Source organism: Capricornis sumatraensis, chromosome 8, assembly GCF_032405125.1.
Source record: "Capricornis sumatraensis isolate serow.1 chromosome 8, serow.2, whole genome shotgun sequence".
Taxonomy (NCBI): domain Eukaryota; kingdom Metazoa; phylum Chordata; class Mammalia; order Artiodactyla; family Bovidae; genus Capricornis; species Capricornis sumatraensis.
In genome coordinates, this window is record NC_091076.1 from 92,776,031 (window position 1) to 92,804,005 (window position 27,975).

The 27,975-nt window shown below is 46.6% G+C and overlaps 2 protein-coding genes across 3 annotated transcripts; one reads left to right on the plus strand and one right to left on the minus strand.

The window, feature by feature from the left end:
• Positions 1–404: 404 nt before the first annotated feature.
• Positions 405–21,049, minus strand: RETREG3 (reticulophagy regulator family member 3). The gene is made up of 9 exons (XM_068977131.1): positions 20,788–21,049; positions 8,625–8,731; positions 7,497–7,527; positions 6,465–6,591; positions 5,729–5,813; positions 4,778–4,915; positions 3,705–3,787; positions 2,919–3,051; positions 405–2,517 (listed from the first exon to the last, which is right to left on the minus strand). The coding sequence occupies exons 1-9, from the start codon at positions 21,024–21,026 to the stop codon at positions 2,060–2,062; spliced, it is 1,401 nt and encodes a 466-aa protein (XP_068833232.1). The 5' UTR covers positions 21,027–21,049; the 3' UTR covers positions 405–2,059.
• Positions 21,050–21,380: 331 nt separating this feature from the next.
• Positions 21,381–26,032, plus strand: TUBG1 (tubulin gamma 1). 2 transcript variants are annotated; one of them, XM_068976423.1, is made up of 11 exons: positions 21,381–21,494; positions 21,817–21,929; positions 22,132–22,299; positions 23,177–23,272; positions 23,538–23,617; positions 24,041–24,167; positions 24,404–24,490; positions 24,588–24,737; positions 25,090–25,242; positions 25,326–25,487; positions 25,668–26,032. In XM_068976423.1, the coding sequence occupies exons 1-11, from the start codon at positions 21,446–21,448 to the stop codon at positions 25,863–25,865; spliced, it is 1,383 nt and encodes a 460-aa protein (XP_068832524.1). In that variant the 5' UTR covers positions 21,381–21,445; the 3' UTR covers positions 25,866–26,032. The 2 variants fall into 2 exon arrangements, with proteins under 2 accessions (XP_068832524.1, XP_068832525.1); XM_068976424.1 differs by having other exon boundaries at positions 23,177–23,245.
• Positions 26,033–27,975: the final 1,943 nt, after the last annotated feature.

Below are 27,975 nucleotides of genomic sequence, written 5' to 3' on the forward strand. Positions count from 1 at the left end.
TACTTTTAAAAGCCTCTATTACCTCAATCTCATTAGCCTTTGAAACCTGTACTTCTCTTCACACGTTTAGCGGACAATATTAAGAATTAGAAATGCTGGAACTGCAGGTTAGATGCTGGCCAGGAGTGCCAGTTATGCTCCTATCTGGGCTCCCCTGGAGATGGGGGGTAGCCTCCTACCATGGTGATTTTTCTGGCCGTCACAAAACAAAAAACCAAGGATGGGCAAGTGGGTACCTCACACACTGGGCTTTCTTTGAGGCTGTCACCTCCTCTAACATCTCAGATTAGCAAGACCTTTCAAGGCTAAGACACCATTCAACGTAAGTCTCTTAAAGGTTGTTCTCATACAAGATTTATTCCCCAGCACCCCTCCCACCCACACCCCCATCCGGATTCACAGTGGAGGACTAAGGACATTCAGAGCAGGATCCGCAGGTACAAAACACACCTTCCAAAGATTTTGTTCTCCTTCCTTTTCTCCCTCCTACCAACTCCCAAGGCTTGAAGCTACACACACTCATGCAAACGCACAAAATCCCACTCCTTTCCCACACCTCCTGTTTTCTTCCACATCAGAGCTCACCTGTAAGACATCTGGGCTCTGAGAAGAGGTGTCCTAAAGTCTGAGAACCCTAAAGTGAGAGAGAGGCTGTTACTCTAAACTTCACACAAAGGGAAGTGACTGAATCAGACACCAAGCTCTTCTCTCCTCTCACCGTTGACTATTTTCACTCCCTGGCCTCTACCTTGTCCATCAACCAAGAGCAAACACGTTAGTGCACTCCCACTTGCAGCACGTGAAAACGGGCTCTGTCCAACATCCATCACCCAGGTGCAGGGTGTTGGAGGGAGTGGTCCCTGAGGATCAGCAAAGGGTTAATTTATGTGGAGGGAAAGATGATGAGGAGAATTAGGCTTGAGCTCTGATTGGGGAGGCATGGGTTTAGAACTAATGATCATTTTGTTTTTGTCTCACATGATTTTTACTAGGGGGAGTAGAACAGATACCCCATACAGGGGTTTCTGCTGATTACAGACACATTCTTGCTAACTGGGCTCATCTTAAAAGAGGCCTTGCCAAACTGGGCAGTTGAAAACAAAATTATTAAAGGAGCTGAACAGAGGGTAAGAAGAGCTGGTGCAAGAAGAGCTGGTGGCTCCTGGGATGAATGCCACTGAGCCGTCTGTAAAGTGCTACTCTGACATGGCCTGTGTGGGATTATTGCTTCTCCAAAGGAGGAGCAGGGGAAGGAACGGGAACACGGAAATAGGTATGGAATGGTATGGTATTGCTATGCTCGTTGCTCAGGCTGATGGGCAAATGGAGCCAGGGGTTAGCAGCACCAAAAATAACCAAGCAGCTCCAAAACAGTGAGTGAGTCTGGGAGCTACAGAGGCGTTCACCCTCCCAACCCACTGACCCCACAGCCCAAAGTAATGTGGAAGAGGCCCACCCACACCTCATGTTCACATTCTAAAACTTCACAAGCAAGATTCTGGAGCACTAGGGGGTAGGCCTCAAGAAATGAGGATGGGCTGAGGCAAGGGGAGCAGGCCTGCTCTGCAGAACCAAAGGACAAGTCTGCTTAGAAAAAAGCAAATCAACCATGGCTTAGCAAAAGAGGACAGTAAAACTCTTCCAGCTGCCTGACTTGGAGCTCTAGGGAGATGATAAATGGAGGGAGGAAGGGAAGGGATCTATTCACTGAGGGCCTCAGCACCCAGACCTAGAAGCACACAGCAGCATCCCCTCAAAAGGGAACCAATACCCTTGACTACTTTGTTCCCCAAAAGTACCACCATCCTGATGGAGAGAAGTGTCCCTCAGGGGAGCACACTCTCACTTCGGTGACTTGAGCTCAGATATCAGCATCTAGCTGATAGCAAGGGAGTGAGGATCTTCTCTGAGTAGGCCTCTGGGCATCAGCGAGGCCACCGTGCATACATATATAATTCAGAGAGTGGGACCTGGGTTCTTCCCTTGCCCCTTCACCTTAAGTGGAATGGGGAGAAAAAAAACTGAAACCACAGTGACCCCCCCCAAAGGAAGTCTCTCCTCAGTGGCTCCTAGAACTGGCAGGGTCCAGCTGATTCAGCTCTGACTGGTCCAGAAGTTCAAAGTCATCCCCCTCAGCGTCAGTGTCCAGGTCTGAACTGGGTGCCCTGAGGACACCTCTGGTGGCTCTCCGGGGAGGTAGGCCAGAAGGGCCTGGCTGGGAGGCCCCTGACAGGGCCAGTTGGATCATGCCCTGTGAAACCAGGCTAGCAAGGTTGCTGGTGAGGTTGGATCCTGCAGGCAGGGCACCAAGCAAAAGCTCTGGCAGTGCGGCCTCTTCCCGGCTGGCAGGAGGGCCCTGAGACGACTCAGCCCCCGGTGGGACCCGGTACATCAAGCTGGGCATCCCAATGCTGGTATCGTCCTCATCATCCAGGCCAGCAGGATCCACGTTAATGGAAGGGAAGTCTGGAAGGTCTCTGGCGAAGGATTCCTCTGGATCACTGTGACCATCTAGGTCTGGGAGAACAGAGGAGTGTCTGAGACATGGCAACTGCCTGGCATTCCTGTGCCCCAGCCCCACCACGTCAGCCCCAAATAACCAGATGTTTCCACTCTGGATTTCTGGCACTGGTCAGCCTTCCCGCTCCACTTATAGACTGCTGTTACCTTTACTGGCCAAAGAACTTCCCCTTTCTCTGCCGTGTCCCCCATGAGCTTTGATCCTGAGGCCACTAAGCGACTGAGGACTTCCAGGGGAGCAGCAGTGCCATCTGGCTGGAGCCATGCCCCTGAAGCTGCTCCGCCACCTAATCCACAGCTCGGAAAACAGGAGAGGCGGGGGTAGCGTCCCTGCTGCCTGCAAAGCTGAGCGGCAACAGTCAGAGCCAGTATCAACTTGGGTCCAAGGTTCCTCTCACCTTCAGAGCCTTCTGTTAGAGGTGTTTGGCCCCGTGAAAGGTTGAATGTACCGTTGTCTGTACAGGAGACCTCAGCATCCGAGTGCTCGGAGTCTGTGATGGCCAGTTCCCTGGCAACAGTGGAATCATCCAGCTGAGGAAAAGACAAGACCAACAAGCATGAAGAAACGGTGCCAGCAGAAACAGGTGCAGTTTGCCATTTACAGCTTCACCAGTGAGCTGGCCCCAAAGGCTACCCCTAAGGCTAACAGTGTAACCAGGCATGGATGGCAACTTTAGTCAGAATCCTGACCCCTTTCAGGCTGCTCCCCCAGGGAAAACACTCATTTTCATCAATCTTGAGCCCAGGAAGGAAAGCAGCCTTGAGAGTCAACCCGCCACTTATACTCTGAAGCAAATAACTGACCCAGAGAATACTTTTCACAGGTGGCTGGGAGGATATGCACAGGTTACCGCTTGACCTAAGGCAAGCTGGGCTGTTTAAAGAGAGAACAGGTCAGTTGCAGAAGTTCTGCCCTGATGGCAGGGGTTAAAAGGAGACGTGGAAGAGGGTGTGCTCCTCACCAGACTCAAACTGAGATCTACATACAAAGTCCCAATATAATACTAGCTTCTCTCCTCACTGCACTTGGGAGCAGGAACGTCCTTGGAGAAAGGCAAGAAGCTGGGTCCTTGGAGAGCCCACAGTGAGCCTGGAAACTTGTTTACTGTCTAAACAGGAGTACCAGATGGTAACAAAGGAGCTAAAAAGACTGGCCAGTGAGGCAGCTCCCACACCCCAGATACCTGAGGACAGAAGGCTGCAAGCTCCTCCTCGCTGTCACTGTGGTTGTCCGCAGCACGCTCTGGGTGGAGAGCTCTGCGACGCACTGTGTGGGAAGAGCAGAAGCCATGAACACCTTCCCTTGAGGGCAAACTCCCGCCCCCTTTGAATTTCAAAGGCATTTAAGTCAGAATACCAGAGAATGAACCCCTTAAACCTACAGAACGATGTCTGAGGAAGGAGCTGCCTAAGTGGCAAGGTAAGCTGATAACATGATAACACAGGAAAGAAACCCTTTTTGTTCTGGACAGATCAACTACCAGACTTGTCAACAAGCCTCAAGATCAGATATCAGTGTGAAAAGTGGACACTATCACAGAGAAGGCGAAGGGAGACACCCCACCTGGCTGAGTCAGGCTTTGAGGAGTAGTGCTGTTCAGCTGGCTGCGCCGGGCAGAGCCGGGCCTTGGCGCTCGTGTGCAGGGCTCTTAGAAGGCCAGGGCTTAATGCAGACCCAGCCTGACCGCACCACGGAAGAGAGGGAAAAGTCCGCTTGCCTGTTGCTTGTGGGTTGGAGGACCTCAGGCTAGTACACACCAGGCTTCAAAAGCCAGTTTTCAATCGCTTTGGGAAGGCAGCTTTCAGGAGTGAACAGAGGCCCAGCTGAGGAGTTTAAAAGACCTACTCTGCCATTTACTAACCATGAGCTTTAGTTTCCTCAACCAGAAAAGGAAAATACCACCCTCTTTTTAAGGGTGTTGTACAGACAACGTATGCAAAGCAGCCAGCTCAGTGCTTGAGCACATGGGACGTGCTTCATAAAAAGCAGCTAACACTGGGAATATCTTCACTGTCTTTTATATGACTTGGGAGAACTTTTCTCATATTTGTTTAAAATGGGAGTGTCTAGAATTCCAAAGGGAAAAACTGGTAAGCCTGCAGAGATTTCCCTAGAGTAGATCATCACTTTTCCCTACCACCCCCCTATACAGCAACCACATCCCACTTCTCCACGTTCAAGGACCTATGATGCCAAACCTCTGGGCTTCTCCTCCCCAACTGCCCAAACGGACGGGAGGCTCCCCTGGACACTTACATTGTCTCTCTCTCTGCTTGGACATCATGTAGCCACGAACGCTGAAGTCCAGCCGCTGCAGTGCGGGCTTCAGCCGCACATACACTCGGTCCCACAGCCGGTGGTACACAGCGAGGGGCCACATCATGACAGTGACAACTGAGAGGAGTGAGAAAGAGTGGTGAAATGGAGGAAGGGCTGCATACACAGTCCTGACTGTCCCTCCGCCGTGTGTCCTTAGGGCTGGGACCCAGTGTGGAACGGTCCTGCTTAATTCTGCAGGTCATCTTCACGAGGTGAAGATCTGGGGTCAGAGACTTCTGTAGCCCCAACAGCGCCGTGCACAGTGGACTATGCTGCTGATGCATCAAGGGCAGAATCAGTGCTGTCACCTGCATATGGGTGTCACCGAGCATCAACAAGACCAGATGCTAACGACGCCTCGGCAGCCACACAACATCATTCGAGTTTCTGCTATTTAATCACCAGGGTCATCACTGCTCAGTTCTTCCAGCCTCAGGAAGACAGAGTTCATGCCAATATGAAGTAACTACATTTACAAAACTGCTCTGGGGGGGTGGGGTGGGGGGAAGTGCTCCAGGTAAACAAAACCTAGTAACCTACAGAGTAAACAGAATCTAGAACAGAATCCTAAGAGTTATGTCCTACTGTTACACAATACACTGACTCTAAAAATTCCCTCCTGAAATAGGGACAGACAGTCCTTTCTTTATAGCTGGTTAGTGGACCCTTGTCAGTTTCTAAAACTTGGTAAGAAAAGGACTTTATATGTGGGAGCTTGACACAGGTAAGAAGAAAGGTATTTTCATGACTCTAAACAGGACATGAAAATAAAAAAGGTCATTTCCTGGAGAACAAAAATATAAAAGTTCTCTCTCTAGACAAAGTTAGCTACAGCTAGAAAAGCTATGAGTACGTTAAGCTTGTGGGGGAGGTATATACCATACTTACGAATTAAGTAGGAGAGCAGGAGCCCAGGGATGTAGCGGCCCAAGACAGCCAAAAAGGTCAGTATCCCACAGCTCAGCAAGCAGAACTAGGGATGTCAGGAAACAATATTAAGTTTCTGCTATATGGCAGGGGATGGGGTGGGGATGTGGGGCAGGTAAGATGGAGATGTGATTGAAATGATTTTCTATGACCTCTGAATAAACCATGGACATGTCAGAATGACATGTACCTAGCCACTGCTGCTGCTGGTGATTCTGCTGGGGAGGAAAGGGAGCATGTCCACTTCTATTCAAACTCTTCTCACATGGCTAACCCCACAGGGCTGCACCTTTCGTGCTGGGAAATGGTTTGAATAGGACTGAGCCAAAAATTCTCTCTGAAAACAAGTGCTGGTGGTGGGCTTTTTTAAGGCAAAGTAAAATAAAATGAAAAAACTCAACCACTTACCACATGTTTAATATGACACAGAATGCACACAAGCAAGCTTTCTTTCCCATCTTGGGGCAGGAAGATGGCCTAATCTAAGTGGCAAGCACCTGAAGGAGTCATCGAGTTCTTGCCTTAGTCCTAGTGGCTGGTCAGAAGCCCCTTCCTATGACTTCCCTTGTCTCTACCAGCACCATGGTCTTTTCGTTCTTGAATGAGGATAGGTAGTAAAAGGTAAAAGGGCTGTTTCAGTTTAGCATGAACTGAACTGAGAAGCCAGAAATAAGAGTGAAAAAGGGAAGAGTCTTACCTTGCCTGGGTTTTGCTTTTTGAAAAGCAAAAGATTCCTTATGAAAATGGTCCCACTAACCCAGACTTCAGCTACGTGGTGGCAGAGCTCGGGCACGCTGAGCAACCGAGGGTGCACAAAACCCCAGCTACGGGAAAGAGAAGGGGGAGCTGTGAAAGGAGGGTGCTGAGGGTTCCCCCCATCTCACTTTGAAGGCAGCCGATGGTTCCGGGTTTAAATAGGGGCTGGGGAGTGGCTAGCCCGAGGTGCTCTAGAGGTGAAGCACGACTTTCTTCTCGGCTCTCCAGGTTGAAACTTGAATTTAAGGACTAGGAGGGCAAACTTGTTCTGACACCTCCACCCTGAGCCAGCAGCCCAATCCACATGTGTAAACCTGCCACCAGCTCCTAGGCCCTTTGTGCTTAAAAGCATCTTTCCTGTGCTCAGACTATTGCAATTCACTGTGATTGCAATCCAGGAGAAAACGTAAAGCACAGTCTGACAGCACTGCGGCAGGTGAGGTGGAGCCAATGGATGTGCCCCTTGGAGAGAAAACAAATAAAACAAAACCAAAACAAACCCAGCAGAGACAATCCAACATATGACATGAATGAACTGAAAAATGAAAGCAGGAGCTGTAAGCCACAAGAGGGATCTTTGGCTTGCTGATGCCAGAAACGAATGTGTTTTCTGACCAGGAACTTTAAATGGCCAAAGTTCACAGAAAACACTAAATGGCCTGGTTTTTATAAAAGCCAGAGACAAATGAGGTAAGTTGCCTCTAAGATTTTACACAGGCTGAATAATTCCTTGGTACGTCAGCACGCTAATGCTGCTTTCTCAGAAATGTCTCTTACAAGTACCACAGGACACTGAGCATCTCAACCTACTGCTGCCTGAACTTTAGGATTTGTTAAAATGATTATTTGCAACAGACTAGGTTCTCAGCTTCTAATTTGTATCCAGAACATGGAGTTAACAACCTGTAACCAGAATATTACAACAAGAGAATCAATCAGAGCAACAAAAAGGGATTTAATTAGCATTCCATACCTCTCATTGTCTAATGCGTCGGGTCTTGGCACTACAATATTAAAACAAACACCAGCATTAGTTGGTAGGGAAAACAAAATATGAAAATGTTAGGCTGTTGGTCTGATAGCTCAAGTTTTAATAGGTTTGGAGAAAAGGAAAAACAGTAACAGCCAATAAAAAGGAGACACCATGTTACAGCGCCAGTTAGGGAGCTACAGACAAGGGAGTGAGGGCGATGCCCGCTCATTTCTCCGGCAGGATGGGGTGGGAGCGCAAACGGCGCATTAGGGCCCCTTCTGATTACTGCAGCTGAGAGCCTAGGTGCACACAAAGAGTTCATCCCACCCACCCCTCAAGTGTGTCTGGGTTGCTCGTATGCATCAATGTGTGCCAGGTCATGAGGGCATGTTATGACTACTTTAACTCTGGAAACCTGCTATTCAAAAGAGACCCATTAACTACAATCAGTGATGAAAGGTCTTCTGACATTCACCAGCCATAGGACAGGTGGGTGAACTATATGATTCCTTGAAGTCTCTGCGAAATAGGATGGTAATGTATTTAAAAACTGTACCCTCTGGTTTGAATATTCTGCCAGCACTTCAAAAATAACGTGTCCAGCCTACATCAATTTTCCTCACTCTCACTCCACCCAAACCAACTGCCCAGCCTGCCGCTGCCTACTTCTGCTAACTGTAATGCCACTCTTACTCCTCTCCTCGCTCCCAAATCCCAAAGCTGCTGTTATTCCTTACTCCCCTAACCTCCTATTTATCAGTATTTTTAAACAATTTAAAAGAAATTCCTGAGAGGCAAATTGATACTGCCTTGGTAACGATGCAGTATCCAGTGAGGAAAATTATTTAACAACTTGAGGACTATTTATTCCTCACGCCAATTATGAAGGAAAGGATATCTCAGGTGGTGGATACAGATTTCCTGAGCTTCACAACAATGGGAAGGACAGAAGTCAGCTCTAAGGAACTGGGGGTGGGGCACTAGCCCTTCAAGTGTCTCCTAAAGCAAATAATTCAGACTTCAAAAGCTATTCCCAGCTTCACATACTCCTCCAGAAACTCCTACAACTACAGGTAAAAATGACAGACAATTTCTGGTTCAGAACGTTCCAAATCCTACCAAGCTCACCTTTTATTTCAGGCCAGATTTTGTTCTTCCATTGATCTATACACACAATAATCATTGAGCTGAATGCAAGTAAAAACACAAGACGAAGGGATGTCAGGGCAAAGAACCTAAGGGGAAGGAAAAAGAGAAGATCATTATCCACTTAAGCTAATTTCATAAAAGACCATATGTGCACTACTGGTTCTGTGGTAAACAGACTTAAGCGCTAGCTATACACCTTGAGAAAAATCACTTAAACTCAATGGACTTTAGCTATTTTACCTACAGTGTAGAGATAAGAATTTGCTTCTGCAAAGGCAAATGACTAAATCAAATAAACTAAGAGCCGCTTTCAACTTTCAAGTCTGTGATTCTATTAATTTCAAGAAGAAATTCATCTTTTTTCTTGTCTGTTTTCTGCCACACTGCATGGCTTATGGGATCTGAGTTCCCCAACCAGTGACTGAACCTGGGCCCTCAGCAGTTAAAGCTCAGAGTCCTAACCACCGGACAGCCAGGGAATCCCCAAAATTCATTCTCGAACTGAACGAGTTGTTTTGATGAAAACATCTTTCTATAAAATTAGATGCTGGTTCAGGGCAATAAACTGACAGAGGTGCATTAAAGAACAGCTAACTCAATCAGACATCCTTTTTCAGATAAAGGAACAAAGGCTCAAAAAAGTGAACCACCTTGGTCAAGGACACATAGAAAGTGAGCACTAAAGCTCCATCTAAAAACCAGTTCTTCAGAATTGACATCAACCCTTCTCAAACTTCCCAGAAAACCTGACTCATTTAATGAGGAGAACATTACTGATACCAAAGCCAGACAAAACACTACAAGAAAACTGCAGTCCAATACACGTTATGAATATAGAGGCAAAAATCCTCAATAAAATATTATCAACATGAATTCAGCAGCATATTAAAAGGATTTTATACACCATGACTAATTCCAGGCATTTATCCCAGGAACCCAAGGGTGGTTCAAGATACAAAAATCAACAACTGTAATGTATCGCATTAACAGAATGAAGGAAAAGCTAATTATTATTTGAAGGAATAAATACGGTTGCATAAACAGATGTTTACAAAAAAATTGGGGAAATCAGAACACTGACAGTAGATCTGAAAATATTAAGGAATTATTGTTAATTTGGGGGGATATGATGATGTTATGGAAGTTATGTTTTTAAAGAGTCCCTATCTTTCAGAGATACATACTAAGATATTTATGAATAAAATGACGTATTTGGGATTTCTGTCAAAACAATAGCCTGCCAAGGGGCAAAGGATGTGAAAGAAGAAATAAGACTGACTGTGAGTTCTTCACTGCTGAAGCTGGGTGATGAGTACATGAAATTCTTTATGCTCTCCTCTCTACTTCTGTATATATTTAAAATCTTTCACAATAAAATTTTTTTTCAAAAAAAAAAAAAAGACTGGTTCTTATGAGTCTTTCTATGATCCAAGTCAAAAGCCTTCAGGGCAGTGCCCTGCAGAGTGTCTGTAGTCCAGTGATTTTACCAGACTGTCAGGAAGTAAGTACAGAAACTGAAAGCAAGAATTTAGCAATTTTTATAGCAATTTGACCAAGTAATTTCGAACATAAGGATATATTTGGGTTTGTATTTTGTGTGCCCTTTTAACTTATCTAGTAACTTATTTATATTGTATTTTACAAAAATATTGATCAGATATAGACTGGGGAAAATGACAACACTAGTCCTTCACTGAAGATGGTTTGAGAAACAACTGTTCTAAGATCTTTGTTGTTGTTGTTTAGTTGTTAAGTTAACCCACGAGGCTACTCTGTCCATGGGATTTCCCAGTCAAGAACTGGAGTGGGTTGCCATTTCCTTCTCCAGGGATCTTAACAACCCAGGAATCAAACCCGCGTCTCCTGCACTGACAGGCAGATTCTTTACCACTGAGCCACCAAGGAACTGAGGGAGGCCAAATGCATCACCAGAGAAGCAGTTCAGCAGGGCAGTGAGGTATGGCTTTTAAAGCTAGGTTGACTTGAGTCTATTCTCTGAACAGGCATTCTTAGTTGTATGACTCTGAGTAACTTAGCTTAAACCTCCTTAAGCCTCAGTTTCCTCATCTATATGTGATATTAACAATAACAAATCATGCAGGACTGTTCGTAGGTATTAGAAACAACATACATAAATCACTTATAAAAGTATCATAGTTGGCTTCCCTGGTGCTCAGTGGTAAAGAATCCGCCTGCCAATGCAGAAGAGAGAGAGTCAATCTCTGGTCCAGGAAGATCCCACATGCTGTGGAGCAACTAAGCCTGTGCGCCACAGCTACTGAGCCTGTGCTCTGCAGCACGGGAGCTGCAACTGCTGAGCCCATATGCCCTAGGGCCCATGCTCCTCAACAGGAACAGGCCACTGTAATGACGAGCCTGGGCACCTCAACTAGAGAGTAGCCCCTGCTCACCGACACTTGAGAAAAGCCTGCACGTCCACAAAGACCCCGCAGAGGCAAATATAAACAAATAAAACTATCTTTAAAACTACCATGGTTGATCTTGCTAAAAAGACAAGAAAATACACACAAGGCACCTATATATGCCCAATATATATGTCCTATTCAATTTTACAAAGGAGCAGTGTTATTAGCTATCATCACAGCAACTGATCAAAGAGATCATTCATGGTTATAAACAATCTCATTTTCTCAATACAACACATGACCTAATGACCTGACATATTCACAGAATACCATACTAAGAGTATAATCCTTTTTTTTTTTTAAAGCTGTATCTGTGTGTATCTATGAATACACATATGCATGCAGGGACTGTCAGAGGAACTTTAATTTTGGTCTCTAGATGTTTTGCACTGTTTTCAATAAATATGAATCCATGTTATGTATTTTAAACAACACAAAAAGTGAGAGATGGAAGAAACCAAGAACTTAGAGAAACCCAGTCATTCATGGCAACCCTATTCCAGTATTTCCACCCCATCACTTCAAGGATACTGTAATTATACACGAAATTAAAGAATGAAAGTCGTTTAACAGGAGTAAGCCTCAAGAGCTGCCCCAAGGCCATTAATCTTCTCTCCAAAGCCAGTTCATCACCTCAACAAACAAAGAAGTTTAACAAGGCCAGGGATAAGGGCTGAGAGCATCTTGCTCCCCCGAGCTGTTGCTTCTATGTCCCAGCAGCAGGACGTGGCACGACTCTCTGTTCTCTGAAGTACCTGGGAGGGCTCTTGAGGGAGGCAATCCAGACTGTCTGCAATTTCCACTTCCCAGATCACAACTGCTAATGCAAATACAAACTGGGGTAGAGAAAGGATACTAAACTTTCCTAAGAAACGTCAGTTTTTCAAAGACGATGGCAATAAAAATACAGTTTCTCGAAGAGCTGAACTCTTTCAGTAGTCTGTTCAAGCCCCCACCTATGCTTCAACTCAATTCAAACATTTATTGATTGCCTACTATATGCTGAGGCCTTATGGTAAGTAGGCCAGTTACAGAAAAGAGTAACACATGGACCTTATTCTCAAGTGGATTTATGTCAGTACATGTTTGTAACATAGCATGATAAGATAACAATAACAATGAGGACATCTAAGCTGGGATTTGAAATGGTAGGACAACACAGGAAAAGAGTGTGAGAAAGGAGAGGATATTCAGAGAGGGAGAACAGCCAGCTGGCATAACATATTTAGGGAACTACAAGTAGTCTGACAGAACTCAAACATAAAGAACAGAGGGAGAGGATGAGTATGGGGAGAGAGGAAGAAGTCAGATTATGAGGGACCCTTTATAACAAAGGGTACTGAATTTTATCCTGCACATAAAGATGAATCAGCAAAGAGTTTTACACATGGTGTATTTGCTGGATCATAAAGGCTAAAACTGTGAGCACCTTCTTGAACCAGATTAATCCCAGTCAATAATGCAATTTTAGAGCCAGACACAGGATAACCTTTCCTTGAACAAGCCAATGCAGAAATTTAAGAGGAAGAAAAGCTTTTCTGTGAATGGAAGTCGCTCAGTCATGTCTGACTCTTTGTGATCCCAGAGACTATACAGTCCATGGAATTCTCCAGGCCAGTTGCATTACTGACCAGGATTAATCTGGTTCAAGAAGATGCTCACAGTTTTAGCCTTCATGATCCAGCAAATACACCATGTGTAAAACTCTTTGCTGATTCATCTTTATGTGCAGGATAAAATTCAGTACCCTTTGTCATAAAAGGTCCCTCATGATCTGGAGTGGGTAGCTTTTCCCTTCTCCAGGGATCTTCCCAACCCAGGGACTGAACCCAGGTCTCCCACATTGCAGGTGGATTCTTTACCAGTTGAGTCACAAGGGAAGCCCAAGAACACTGGAGTGGAAATCCCTTCTCCAGCAGATCTTCCCAACCCAGGAATCCAACCAGGTATCCTGCATTGCAGGTGGATTCTTTACTAACGGAGCTGTGAGGGAAGCCCCAGGTAAAATAACAATTCTTGGAAAAATAGCTTCTTCCATATAGATAAAATCTTAATTAATGGAAAGTTCACCTCAAACCACTAGAGTTGATCTTTTCAAGGTACCTGCATGCATGCATGCTAACTCACTTCAGTTGTGTCTGACTCTATGGGACCCTATGGACCCTGCCAGGCTCCTCTGTCCATGGGATTCTCCAGGCAAGAGTACTGGAGTGGGTTGCCATTTCCTCCTCGAGGGGATCTTCCCAATCCAGGAATTGAACCAGCATCTCTTACATCTTCTGCACTAGCAGATAAGCTTCTTATCACTAGCACCACCTGGGAAGCCCCCTCCAAGGTACCTGAAAGTCAAACTCCAAGTCGCTCAGTGCGTCCAACTCCGTGACCCCATGGACTATGTCCATGGAATTCTCCAGGCCAGAATACTAGAGTGGGCAGCCTTTCCCTTCTCCAGGGGATCTTCCCAACCCAGGGATTGAACCCAGGTCTCCCACATTGCAGGTGGATTCTTTACCAGCTGAGCCACAAGGGAAGCCCCCAAATTTTAAGTCACTCAGTCATGTCTGACTCTTTGCAATCCCATGGACTATACAGTCCATGGAATTCTCCAGGCCAGCATACTGGAGTGAGTAGCCTTTCCCTTCTCTAGGGGATCTTCCCAACCCAGGGATCAAACCCAGGTCTCCCGCATTGCAAGCGGATTCTTTACCAGCTGAGCCACCAGGGAAGCCCAAGAATACTGGAGTGGGACGCCTATCCCTTCTCCAGCAGATCTTCCCAACCCAGGAATCGAACAGGGGTCTCCTGCACTGCAGGCGGATTCTTTACCAACTGAGCCATCAGGGAAGACAATATCAAATGTTATTAATTCCTTTAGGGGCCTATCAAATATAAAAAAATATGGATAAGTGTGTACACCTTTCCTTCGGCCTCAATACTAAATTCTTAAACAAAAGGAAATATCAGTCTCAGATTGGTGTGTTTGGGATATATTGAAGTCACATTATACTTTTATTTTATGGAGGTAACTTGGATGCGACAGAGGATGAGATGGCTGGATGGCATCACTAACTCAATGGACATGAGTTTGAGTAGGCTCTGGGAGTTGGTGATAGACAAGGAAGCCTGGTGTGCTGAAGTCCATGGGATTGCAAAGAGTCAGACACGACTGAGCGACTGAACTGAACTGCATTGGAGGCCTACCTGTTAAAAAAATAACCAACTCTGCAACTATGTACAAGGACAAGACATAATTGAAGATAAAGTACTTGTGAGATTGGTATAAGTAAGGAATGAAGACAAATAAGGGAGGATTCCTCTGGATTAGTTTTGTCCTCCAATGTCTATTTCTGCAAGCCAAAAAATTCACATACAGATATAACAGTGTACAAGCTGGATAAGACAACATGCAAAACATTTTTTCAGCAACTATAATCATCATGAGAACTTTCCAACTTAGCAAAAACAACTACAATTGCAGTCAACTCTGGATATTCACGGGCTTCCCTTGTAGCTCAGTCGGTAATCACATGTGAACTATTTAATTTGATTATTGCCCAACTGCAGAAGGCTCACAACAGACTTTTCCTTAATGATATTTATTTTTTTTTATTTCTAATGGCAAGCATGTTTGTAGAAGAAATTTCAGAGAATATAGTTCATAATTAAGGAAGAAAATAACAATAAAATTAATACACTATTACCAGTCTGACAAAAAAATTTTTTTTTACCCTAAATCTGGTCAAGCCTCTAGATTTAGCTACCAATTTATAGGAAACACACAGAAGAGCACAGAGGAACGTGTTAAGCCACAGGGATGCAATCAGCAAAATACAATCTGTCGGACACTTTACAGGACAAACTGGTTTCTTGCCTCAAAACAAGAAAGGAGGAGGTGGAAAAGAACTGGGGTATAGAAGACACAAAATTGGCCAAGAACTGAACATTTTTAAAGCTAGGTACATGGTGATACATAATATTATTCTGCCTGCTTATATATATGTTCTCCAATTTTCCACAGTAAAAAGCTTAAAAAATAAATAACTCATTATCCACACACATATCCCAAAGTATCAAGAGAGATTATTCCCTTCAGTTAAAAAAATATTCACATATAAAATACTCCATGGAAGGATACAGGCTACCTGGTTTCAAAACGTTCTCCTTCATTTAAAAATCCACAGATATGTTTTCCTTTATCACCAGAAAAGCACTGACAACTTGAGGATGATTAATTACATCATACACAGACACAATTAGTTTTTAAACCTTTCCCTAATTGAACTGAGATGCTTCCAATTTTTGAGGTAATAAAACTCTGTATCACTGAGCATAAATCTGAACTTACTTATGATTACTTTAAATGGAAGTACTAGATCAAAAACCATTAACTATTTTAACAACATTACAGAGATACAGTTTGCATACCATAAAATATACCTTGTAAACAGTCAAATTCAGTGTTTTTTGGTATCTCAGAGTTGCAACTATCATAATTATCTGATTCAGAACATTTTAATCACCCCCCAAAAAACCCCATGCCAGTTAGCAATCACTCCTCATTTCTCCCAAGCCCCTGAAAAGGTAGTAACTTTTTAAGTGTCTTAATACTGTTGCCAAATTAGTTTCCAGAAAGGCTGTCAAATTCATATTCCTATCAACCATACACCAGATTTTCCATATTTTGCCCAGAATTAAATATTATCATTTTTAAAAACCTAATAAGCAGAAATTAGTAACTCACTGCCACTTATACTAGATTTTTTATTATTAATGAATAAAAATGTATATATCCATTGATTTATTATTTGTTTTGTCCTTTTATAAATTATCCACCCCCTTTACTAGGGGCTAAAATTCAATTAACTATCAGTCTAAATAAAATATTTATTAGAAAAACAATCTGGTATCCAGAAAAGTCATGAGAAATTCCAAAAAGAAACAATTTTTTGAGGTCAACTATGATTGTCATCATTGATATCGGTAACTTAAGAGTCTGCTATAATCATAAACAAAAGAAAGATCACATGTCTATTTTCAATCAAAGAAGATACTATTTCTGGGTTTCTTTGTTATTACAGAGTAAGCTTCTCTCAGTGGCACTTCAGAACAAAGCAGCCCATCCTATAGGGACAGAAAGCCCATTATTGTACAGCACTTGCGGCTGTCTGGTTAATGAGCCAGTCACTGGTAAATTAGAAAGAAAAAAAATTAACGTAACCTGTATCGTGTAGCACTGGTTGCTGCCTGTACAAAACCAGAAATGAAACCAGCTAGCTGCAAACGACCCACCTTATGTTAATGGACAGAAAGCACCCAATCTTAAAATCAGAACAGATAAAAACTTTTGGCAAAACAGAGGCAAAAAGGAAAAAAAAAAAAAAGGAAGCCAAGGCATTTCTGGGAATCCTCCCTACTCAGAGAGACAGTGAAGGACTAGGAAGCCTGGCATGCTACAGTTCATGGGGGAGCAAAGAGCTGGACACGACTTAGCGACTGAGCAACAACAAGGCATCTCTGGGAGTCCTTCCTGCTACCAAAGGCAAGAACCCTCCAAAGACCATCATCAGAAACATCTGCTCAACAGATTCCATCTGAAATTTGATGTATAGATATTTTTTTCCACAGAATAAATGCCTCTACTTAATAGGCCCTCCCTTCCATTTCCTATCTCTCACTACTATTTTTCCCCCCTCAAATTCTAACCTTTTAAATCAGCATTGCAGTACAATCACTTCTTGGGTCATTTTTTTACTTGGGGATATTTTTCCTGGGGGGGAGGGGCAGGGAGGGGAGTCACCTTTTCCCATTGCAAAAACAAGAGATTTCCTAATACCCCCTAAAATATAGTATGGTTAACTCAGACTAGTGACTCTAAAAACAGATCCCAACAGAGATCTTATCAAAGAGAAAAAAAAGTCTGTGGACTGCTCTAAATCAATATTCCTAACCACCTAGAATCACAGAATGTGAAAACCTGGAAAGGAGCTCGGCAATCATCTGCCCCCAACCCCCAGCCCCCTACCGCCTTGAACCATGTGCTTTTCATAGGAGGCAGTGCAAGGGCTTAGAGTTCACACTCCTTTCCAGGGCTCCTTTATCCTTCCCTTATCTCCTAGGAATGAGTCCAGCCAAAAGTTACTAAAACCTGTTTTTTTCTTATCCTGTCAGGATAGATTCTTGCTGACTCAGATATTCTTCCCCCAAATCACTCATTTACAGGTGCTGTTAAGGCTAACGAAAATACAGGCCTGATATTGATAAGGAAGGCCTGATATTTCTGTTGTTATGCTAGAGAAAATAACATATAAGTGACAAGGAACAATACAGACTAAAGATCACAATCACTGTAATTTTTCTGGAACTGGAAAAATAAGAAGGAAAGCCTTGAAATACTATAGGAGCGAGGCATCTCATCTATTTCTATCTTTTATGTTCTTTATTAAAATGTAAGAGGGCACATTCACAGGTACAGGAAAACCTCCACTGAGAAGACAGAACATTGAAAGTTAAGCGCTACCTACCTGAATTCTGATGATTTGTTTGTACTCCTATTCAGTCTTCTAATACCTCGAAATGTATAAAACACCTCAGTTAATGATGTATCATTATTCAAAACAAGTAATGAAAAATAAAATGCTTCAGATTTGATTTCTCTCTGACCTGCACCGAAGACCCACCTGCATGTCCTAAATACCTTTTTAAATGAAATGAGAATAAAGCAATTACTCTTTGACATTCCAAAGCAAAATGCCTACACCCATATTCAATTTGATGCTACTGGAATGTAGTCTGACTTTTATTTTGAACCTCAAATCACCTTCCACGGAAGCTCATTACCTAAAACAAACCACTCTGTGAACTCCAATGCTAAACAACCCTCACTTCTGGACCCTCACCACTATCAGTCAGGCATTTTGTCCCCTTCACTCTCCATAAATGGTGCACCCAGTTGTTCTTTCACTCTCCAGAGTCACACCCTCATTTTGTCACATCTCTCCCCCACCTACTTAGAGCCTGATGGGAATGTAACAAGAGTAAATGCCTACTGGATACACAGCAGGCAAGCTACCAGGAAATGCCAGAGATAAAGACCAATGGGCATCAATGCATTAAGAGACCCAGGAGTAGGAGAAAGGGATCTGACATTTTAAACATAGCATATTAGTAAACTTAAGTAAATGCTATTGGGAACCAGCAAATTAAAGGTAACTGTAACATTTAAACACATGTATAACCTCAGATATGCAGATGACACCACCCTTATGGCAGAAAGTGAAGAGGAACTAAAAAGCCTCTTGATGAAAGTGAAAGAAGAGAGTGAAAAAGTTGGCTTAAAGCTCAACATTCAGAAAACGAAGATCATGGCATCTGGTCCCATCACTTCATGGGAAATAGATGGGGAAACAGTGGAAACAGTGTCAGACTTTATTTTGGGGGGTTCCAAAATCACTGTAGATGGTGACTGCAGCCATGAAATTAAAAGACACTTACTCCTTGGAAGAAAAGTTATGACCAACCTAGATAGCATACTGAAAAGCAGAGACATTACTTTGCCAACAAAGGTCCGTCTAGTCAAGGCTATGGTTTCTCCAATGGTCACGTACGGATGTGAGAGTTGGACCGTGAAGAAAGCTGAATGCCGAAGAATTGATGCTTTCAAACTATGGTTTTGGAGAAGACTCTTGAGAGTCCCTTGGACTGCAAAGAGATCCAACCAGTCCATTCTAAAGATCAGCCCTGGGTGTTCTTTGGAAGGAATGATGCTAAAGCTGAAACTCCAGTACTTTGGCCACCTCATGCAAAGAGTTGACTCATTGGAAAAGACGCTGATGCTGGGAGGGATTGGGTGCAGAAGGAAGAGGGGATGACAGAGGATGAGATGGCTGGATGGCATCACCAACTCGATGGACGTGAGTCTGAGTGAACTCCAGGAGAAGGTGATGGACAGGGAGACCTGGTGTGCTGCAATTCATGGGGTCGCAAAGAGTCAGACACGACTGAGCAACTGAACTGAACTGAACTGAACTGAAGAACAGACTTCCACCCCATATTCTACATAGAAAATCCTTCTCAGGCAAGGATCATGTGGAAGGTCCTCTCCTCAAAAATAACAACATACATGCTACTGATCTATGTGCATTAGTAAACCCTTGCTTTATCAGAATTCATTTAAATGCTTCCAATGTTTTTATACATCAGTCAGTCACACTTTAATACAAACTGATTCATGATCAGCTCTTTTCCTAATAATACAATCCCATTGTAGGCAAAGAAGTTTTGACTTAATGGTCTGGGGCTACGGTCTGGGATGTGGAGGGGATGTGGAGGTGAGAGGAAAAGAAGATAAGGTCATTTGGGTAAATGCTCCAGAATGAGGTGCTACAGTTAAAAGTTTTCTGACAGAGAGCCTGGGGAAGAGTAGGTACCTGGGGATCAAGGAAGAAGCACTACCAAAAGTAAATGAAGAATCCTGAAGGAAAAGTTCATCAAGTTTGCTCAAGACTCTAGAAGCAACAAATACCAGAGACTGCTGTGACACCTCTAACCCAAGTCTTCTTCAAACCAGGAGACGATTACTGTAATATATACCTCCGTAGTGTGTCTTCCTGTCAATGAACTTGGAATTATTTGTTTTGCTCCAGCTCACCAAAAACATTCTTTCAAAGGATAACAAATATTTTGGTTTTAAAACCAAGAATTTCAAGAGGAAAGATATTCTTAGCAAAAACAGTTATGTTTTGGAAACATACACTTTGTTATGTTTCAGGCTTATCCAGAACTGCTTTATTTTTCATTCAGCTGTAGAAGTCCCCCCTACACTTGAGTTCCCTTAGAATCTGATCAGTAATACTTCGCCAGTTATGAATAAATCCAAACTCTGCTTGGCAGATTCTATGAAGACCTAAGTTCACTTCAGGAGATGACAACTCAGGGAAGCAGCAGCTCCATTTTCACACAGGATGACACAGACAGATTCTTTAAGCATATTTTTAGCCCTACTATCCCAGCTCAGAAAAACAAACACTATTAGACACCCTCAATTTCCTTGCATATAAACCGTGGTGAAGGATGCTTCTCTAATTCCTTGGAACACGGAGAAGTCGTCTTAAGTGGCTTTGAAATGGGTGAAATCCCACAATTACTATTTCATAACTGTCTTCAAAAGCTTGTAATTTTCTTTCAAGTTGCAGTTATGGAGGCTCTCAAGGACTCTCAGACTTCTTAAACTTCCTGAGTGGGCAAAAAGATGTCTATCTAACATGCTAATTCAGGTCGTTTAAGCATGTTTCCTTGTTACACCTATGGATCCCTTTTCAAGATCTCACGCCTTACTCACCTACCCCAACAATAAGTACTAAGATCTCGAGGCTGTTGAGCAGACAAGAGAAGGGAGGTGATGGCCTTAACGGGACACAGCTTCTCTTGGCTTAAATGAGGCGCCTTCGCTCACTGCGAGCGGCGCAAGATGTTACTAGAAGCTCCTGCCAGATGTGCGGGGCGAGGGTGCACGTAAAGCAGGGGGAACAACTGGAAGGCCCTAAGAACTGCGGTGCCAAAGCCTCAGGCGGGATAGAGTGGAAGGAGGTGAGACAAAATTAGGCAGGTACAGGCAGGAGCCAGTGCAGCGAAGAAAACAAAGGAGGCGAGAGACAGAGCCTTAGAGAAACCTGACGAATTCGCGCCTCGGAGGGTTTCCGAGGATCCAGTTCTCTCACCAGAAAGCCGCGTTCAGCCCCAGGCACCACAGGGCGCTCCTGGCTGGCCGCTCCCACACCAGGGCTGCCTGCACTCGGCTCAGCAGAGGCTCGTAAGGCCCCAGCACCTCCACCAGGGCCCGCTGCGCCGCCTCAACCTGCTGGTCTCGCTCCCAGGAGCCTGACATAGGGCGGCGACCCTTGAAAGTCTGACCGGAGGCTGGGCCTGGGGCCACGGCCACCCCCTCTGCCTCCGCCATCTCCCCCCGGCAGCCACAACATCCGGGGCCACGGCCCGACAGTCACAATAATATCAACTGCGCAGATGCGCCAAACAGCGAGGGAGGCTGCATCCCTCCACACGCGCCTGCGCGAAGGCCCTTGGTCGCGTACATCCCAGAAAGAAGAACAGTGCGTCAAAATTACGTCCCCGGCGCCCCAATCAGGAGCTGCGCACGCGCAGTCTGCAGGGCTGAAGCCGAACGAGTAAGGAAGTGCCCTCCCCAGAACTCAGTTTTCATTGGAACAGAGGAAGTTTGGGGGCGGGGCAAGTTTTGGCGTATGCGCAGTGCAACGGGCTAGCGAGCGGCGGCTTTGCTGGCGGGAGAGGCAGCTTTTCTGTGGCGAGAGCGGTAGCTTTGCTGTAGAGAGCGGCTGCAACGCAGCTGCCAGAGGAGAGATGCCGAGGGAGATCATCACCCTACAGTTGGGCCAGTGCGGCAATCAGAGTGAGCGAACTTCCGGCCCCTCCACTAGCCAGGGTTTCTTAGGTTCTACGGGATCTCGCTGTGGGATCCTGAACTCCATCTGCCCTTCCCAGAATCGTAGTTCTCTGAAAGGTGGGACATGCCTGACCCAGTATCCAGCTGCTCAACCCCAAGGGGCCCTCCTCTGCCCAGTCGCTGATATACTGCCCTTTCCTCTGACACGAGAGACTCCCGAAGCTTGACTTCCTATCGCTGGATCCAGGCATTGAGTCCCCCAGTTCCTAGTTGGAACCTGCCCAGACCCAGATATCCTCTTTCTTCCCGCCCTCGTTCCTCCCGTCAGTTGGGTTCGAGTTCTGGAAACAGCTGTGCGCCGAGCATGGTATCAGCCCCGAGGGCATCGTGGAGGAGTTCGCCACCGAGGGCACTGATCGCAAGGACGTCTTTTTCTACCAGGTGCCCCCAGGGACTTAGCCAGGGCCGGTAGTGGCCCAGGGGTTCTGAAGGGAAGGGCAGTGGCTTGGTACTGGGAAGCCCACTAGGCAGAGGAGCCAGGGAGGCTGGCTTGAAGAGGGAGGGAGGCAGGACCAGGGTTGGGAGGACTGGAGGACTGGGCAGGCCCGAGCTGATTGGGCCCATCCTAAACTCCCCTTTACAGGCAGACGATGAGCACTACATCCCGAGGGCAGTGCTGCTGGACCTGGAGCCCAGGGTGATCCACTCCATTCTCAACTCCCCTTATGCCAAGCTCTACAACCCAGAGAACATCTACCTGTCAGAGCATGGAGGAGGAGCTGGCAACAACTGGGCCAGTGGATTCTCCCAGGTCATTTGCTGTTCCCTGGCAGAAGAACTCCACTCCTGCATGGGGACTGGCCCTATGACTTCCTAAAGAGAAGATAAACCAGATGGAGAATATATGAGTGGAGAAAGAGATGTGACTGAGGGGGTTCTGAGCGAACTATGTAATGGTCATAAGAGATTGCACTTGGCTCATGCCGGATGCCAGGCCATTGTTAGTGTTTTACATAAATTAACTTACCCAGACCTTCCAACGATCCTAGAGGTAGGTACTACAGGTCCACAGTCTCTGTAGGTTTCCAGAATCCAGAAAACTCTGAAACCAAAAGAGGATTTATAACTACTTATTTAGCAGCAAAACCAAATCTCAATAGAGATAAGCTAGTTTATAGTTTCTGTTCAACTTGCTGCCACTTCTCATTCCTTTCACTAAAGAAATATTAATGTATTTGGTTAGCACCGCTCAGAACCCTGCCCCACTGATGTTCTACTTAGCTTGTGTTATACACACCATATAGCCCTCCTAGAATCTGAAATATCTGAATTCTGAAACATAATGCCCCAAGAATTTTAGATAAGGCACTGTGGACCTGTATTAGTGCCTTCATTGTACAGATGAGGAAACTGAGGTATAGAGAGATGAAGTAGCATGCCCAGAGTCACCTGACTAACTAGACCTAGAGCCAATACAGGCATTCAGGCAGTCTGGATGTAGAGACTCTGCTCGTAACCACCAGGCTGTACTACCTTTCAGTGCAAACAAAAAGCAGGACCACTGTGTTCCGAAAAGGACTTTTAGGTACTATAAGGAGAATGGAGGGTGGCTATTCCGAGGCCAAAGTCCTGCCCTTAGTCTTGTCGCTTAGTCCTGCCCCACTCTGATGCCCTCCATGTCTGTACAGGGAGAGAAGATCCATGAGGACATTTTCGACATCATAGACCGGGAGGCAGATGGCAGCGATAGCCTAGAGGTGAGCATCTTAGGAATGCCGGTGACGGCCAGCAGGGGACCGCTAGGCAGCACCCTTTAGAAGCCGTCTGTTAGGTGTGGGACCCTCCCCGTGCAACCTTTGCACTGGACAGAAGCCACAGGGCCTTGTTGGAAATAACGAAGAGTCTGCTAATCTGTGTTGGGGGAGGGGTGGGGGGAGGGAAGTGGAGGAGAGGTCCTGGGAAGATAGGAGTCCAAGAAGTTATAAGATGGGTAAAACTGGAAGTCCTGCCACTTGAAGCCTAGATACTGACCACCCCTTCCCCATGCAGGGCTTCGTGCTGTGTCACTCCATCGCTGGGGGAACAGGCTCTGGCCTGGGCTCCTACCTCTTAGAACGGCTCAATGACAGGTAAGTCTGTTTTGAAGGACAGAGAAGATTTGGTTTCCCAGGTGACTGGGAGGCCCTCCAGATAAAACCTTCCCATTCACTGGAGCAGGAAAGGGCCCTTCCGTTCCCTGCTGTATTGAGGAAGGAAAGGTACAATGACCAGGAACCCAATCACACTCCTAGTGGTTGGAACCAGAGTCTAGAATCCTGATCTTTGATGAAGATTCAGGGAGTAAGCCTGATTTGGAGTTAAAACTCTAGGTCCTAAGATGTCTCTCTGCCCTTCCCACCTTTGGGGTTACAGACTGCCAAAAGTCAAGTCTCCCTTCTCTGCTGTCCTATGACCCGAACCCCAATTTCCCCATCCTGACAGTCATTAGAAGCCCCAAGTTTACCAAGCCTCTAGTCTGTTGCCCTTGACCATCCTTTCTCAAACACCACTAGGTACCCCAAGAAGCTGGTGCAGACATACTCAGTGTTTCCCAACCAGGATGAGATGAGCGATGTGGTGGTCCAGCCCTACAACTCACTGCTCACTCTCAAGAGGCTGACCCAGAATGCTGACTGTGTGGTAAGTCCTGGAGTCTCCCTTACTCCAGTCCCAACCCCCCTGTCTATTTCATCTTTTCATGCATTTTTAAAAGTCCCATTTTGAACCTTCCTGTGCCCCAGTCTTGTTCAAGTCTCTTTTGGATGGGTCTTTCTGGCCATGAAGCACCAGGGAAATGAACCGTCATAGCCCAGACTCAGGCAGAGCTCCTGTCCTGTCTGTCCTCCTAAGTCTGACACTCTCTTCTGTCCCCCCAGGTGGTGCTGGACAACACTGCCCTGAACCGGATTGCCACAGACCGCCTGCACATCCAGAATCCCTCATTCTCCCAGATCAACCAGCTGGTGAGCCCCCCGCTCCTGGACTCCCTCCTTCCCGAAGCACCATCTAGGGAAGGGAGGCCCCCAGGACAAGGCCCATGACCCGACATGCTGTCCCCAGGTGTCCACCATCATGTCAGCCAGCACCACCACCCTGCGCTACCCCGGCTACATGAACAATGACCTCATCGGCCTCATCGCTTCGCTCATTCCCACGCCACGGCTCCACTTCCTCATGACTGGTTACACCCCCCTCACCACGGACCAGTCGGTAAGAGCAGCCCTCAGGCCCAGCAGGCCCTGACCAGCCTTTCCCTTCTCTCTGCTGCACCTGGAGGCCCTGCTTCCTGGCTGACTTGCTCTCCTCTTGCCTTGCCTGTGGTGCCCTTTAGGACCCGGGCTGTATGGAGTCTGCTGATGCTCCTGCACAAGGGCATGAGTTAGCTGAGCTCGGGGGGACTGAGATCTCTGATGCCTCAGTGAGGACCTGAGTCTAAGGACACTCCCCAGAGACCAGGCTCCCCTGGGTCTGATGGGGCTGTGCGTCACCTCGTGCTCTCTGTCCATGCGTCTCTCTCCTCTGCCCTGAGTGCCGGGCTGCCCTGTGGCTACTCTCCCCCCAGGTGGCCAGCGTGAGAAAGACCACGGTCCTGGACGTCATGAGGCGACTGCTGCAGCCCAAGAACGTGATGGTGTCCACAGGCCGGGATCGCCAGACCAACCACTGCTACATTGCCATCCTCAACATCATCCAGGGGGAGGTGGACCCCACCCAGGTAGGTGAAGCCCCTTTGTCCTACCCCCGGAGCCCATAGGGGTAGAGGAGAGGCTACCACCACCATTCCTGTGCCCACCCCAGGTGCACAAGAGCCTGCAGAGGATCCGGGAACGGAAGCTGGCCAACTTCATCCCCTGGGGCCCCGCCAGCATCCAGGTGGCCCTGTCTAGGAAGTCGCCCTACCTGCCTTCTGCCCACAGGGTTAGTGGGCTCATGATGGCCAACCACACCAGCATCTCCTCGGTGAGCCCCATAGTCATCTTCCTGGTAGTTCCTTATCTCTCTACAACCCTGCTGCCCCTGCTTCTGGCTATTTTACTGTGGGGATAGCCCAGCCTTGGTTCCCTGGCTTTCTGGGCCACATGGTTCCTTGAAGTTCTCCGTGACCCCTCTCTACCCTAAGTCCTTTTTGTATACCCTAAGCTCTTCGAGCGGACCTGTCGCCAGTACGACAAGCTGCGGAAGCGGGAGGCCTTCCTGGAGCAGTTCCGCAAGGAGGACATCTTCAAGGAGAACTTTGACGAGCTGGACACATCCAGGGAGATTGTGCAGCAGCTCATCGATGAGTACCATGCAGCCACAAGGCCCGACTACATCTCCTGGGGCACCCAGGAGCAGTGAGTCCTCCGGACAGGGACCCTCATCTGCCTTACTGGTTGGCCCAGGCCCCGCCTGACTGACCACCCCTCAGAGCACAGATCAGGGACCTCGCACCTCTTTCTTACCAACACACTTACCCATACTCTCTGTTGACCTGAGGCCACATGTAATCTCCTTGTGAGACTGTTTATGTTTAATAAAGCACTGGATGTAAATCAAGTCACTGGACTTTGAAGTCTTGGGGAACTGGAAGAGGGGGGTGCCTGTTCTTTCTCCATCATTCTGATGGGGTCTTCCTCTACTTCCTACACCTTCAACTCTAAGCAAATGGCCTCCTCTAGCTTTTCCCTCCCCTGCTTAGTACTGGAGAACATGGGTGGGCTGACTCACCTGAGACATTCCTTTTCAGGGCAAACAGGCCCACAAACACTGCCTTGCTCTCCTGACACTCTGTATCCCAGTTCCTCCCACCCTCCACCTCCCCATATGGTGACCATTCACCAGTTTCACATTCCCACATCTCAATGTCCCATTGGTCATCACAGCAGCAGGCCTGCGGCCACCACCCCCGCCACCAAGCCCTGGACAGGCAGTAGAGTCAGCCCAAATGCCTTTAATCTTGCAGGCAGGGCAGTGACAGAAAGCCAGTCCTGGAAAGCCCTAGTCAAGCAAGTGGAGTCTAGGATGATCAAATCAGGAAACCAAATCCAAAGCCTGGACTGGAAGCAGGGCCAAAAGTAGACCCATATCTAAGGTGCCAAAATTCGGTTATTTCAAAGGCCAGAGTTGCCTTTTTCTTTTTAATTAATTAATTTGCTGTGGATCTTTAGTTGCAGCATGCAAACTCTTAGTTGAGGTAGGTGGGATCTAGTTCCCTGACCAGGGATTGAACCCAGGTCCCCTGCATTGGGAGCATGGAGTCTTAGCAATGGACAACAGGGGAAGTCCCAGAGCCTTCTACTTCTGGTACAAGATTGCAGGGAAGTAGTCAATACACAGTGGCCTAAGTCCTCAGCATCAAAAGGACAAAGCAGGTTGTCCATAGACTGGTGGATTGTCAGGGCCCCTCTTAGGTGAGGGTTGTAGTAACTTTTACATGCATGTGGACCCTGTGCTCTGCATTATTTTGCTTAATCCTCAGGACAGCCCTATGAAGTAGTAAATGTTATTAACCCCGTTTTGTAAATGAGGAAACAGGCTGAGTGATTAATTTACCAAGTTGCCCAGCTGGTGAAGAGTAGAGTTAGAGTCAAACCCTGGTTTGACTGCCTGGCATAGGTGTTCCTAACCATCGCACGTCCTGCTTTTGTGATACCTTCCTGGGCTGGTGTAGAAGAGTCCCATTTCTGGGGTCTTGGAGCCATGGGATGGGTCCACGGTTGTCACAGGATGTGGGGACCTGGAACACCTGTGCATATTGGGCAGGTGGAGTCCAGGGAGGGAGGGGGTGTCGGCCTCAGCAGGCAGCAGGTAAACCCACCAAGCATCCCTATCACCCCGGTCAGGGCAGTCTTCTTTGCCTCACCACCAGGATGTCTGGGGCCAAACCCAGAGAACCCAGGCCCTATAGATGGGAAGGATGGTACTGGCAGGGCTCAGCAAGCAGATGAAGCACCAGCCCAAGAAAGTCCCTCCAACTCTGCATGAAGGCTGAACAGTCCCCTTCACTTAGGGTGAACTAGGACTTTTTTCCCTCTTGCTCCCTGTTAGCCTGGGGACACACTTTTCCTTTCATGAACCAATGTATCTTTCATAAAGCTCTGGATGTAAACAAAGTGAGCAACACACAGGGCAGACCTTCATAAACAAAGGGGACACTTACAGGACTGATGGGCTGAGAATGCACGGTCACAAGCCAGGCCCTGGGCTGCCTGAGGGTGGCAGGGAGGCTGAACACATCAAAGCCTGTCACCACCACTGTCAAAGCATGAGCCTGTCACTTTTGGTTGCCAGGGTCTGTAGGTGGTAGACTCAGGAGAGCCAGCCTTGTTGTCAGCCAGCTGCCTGTTCATCCAAGAGGGAAGAAGATGACTAGGAAAAACCAATGGGCACCAGGTCCCTTCTCAGCTCTACCTCTGACCCCTGCACCCTGGATACCTTGTGTTGCTCCCACCCTTGCCACTGATGACCT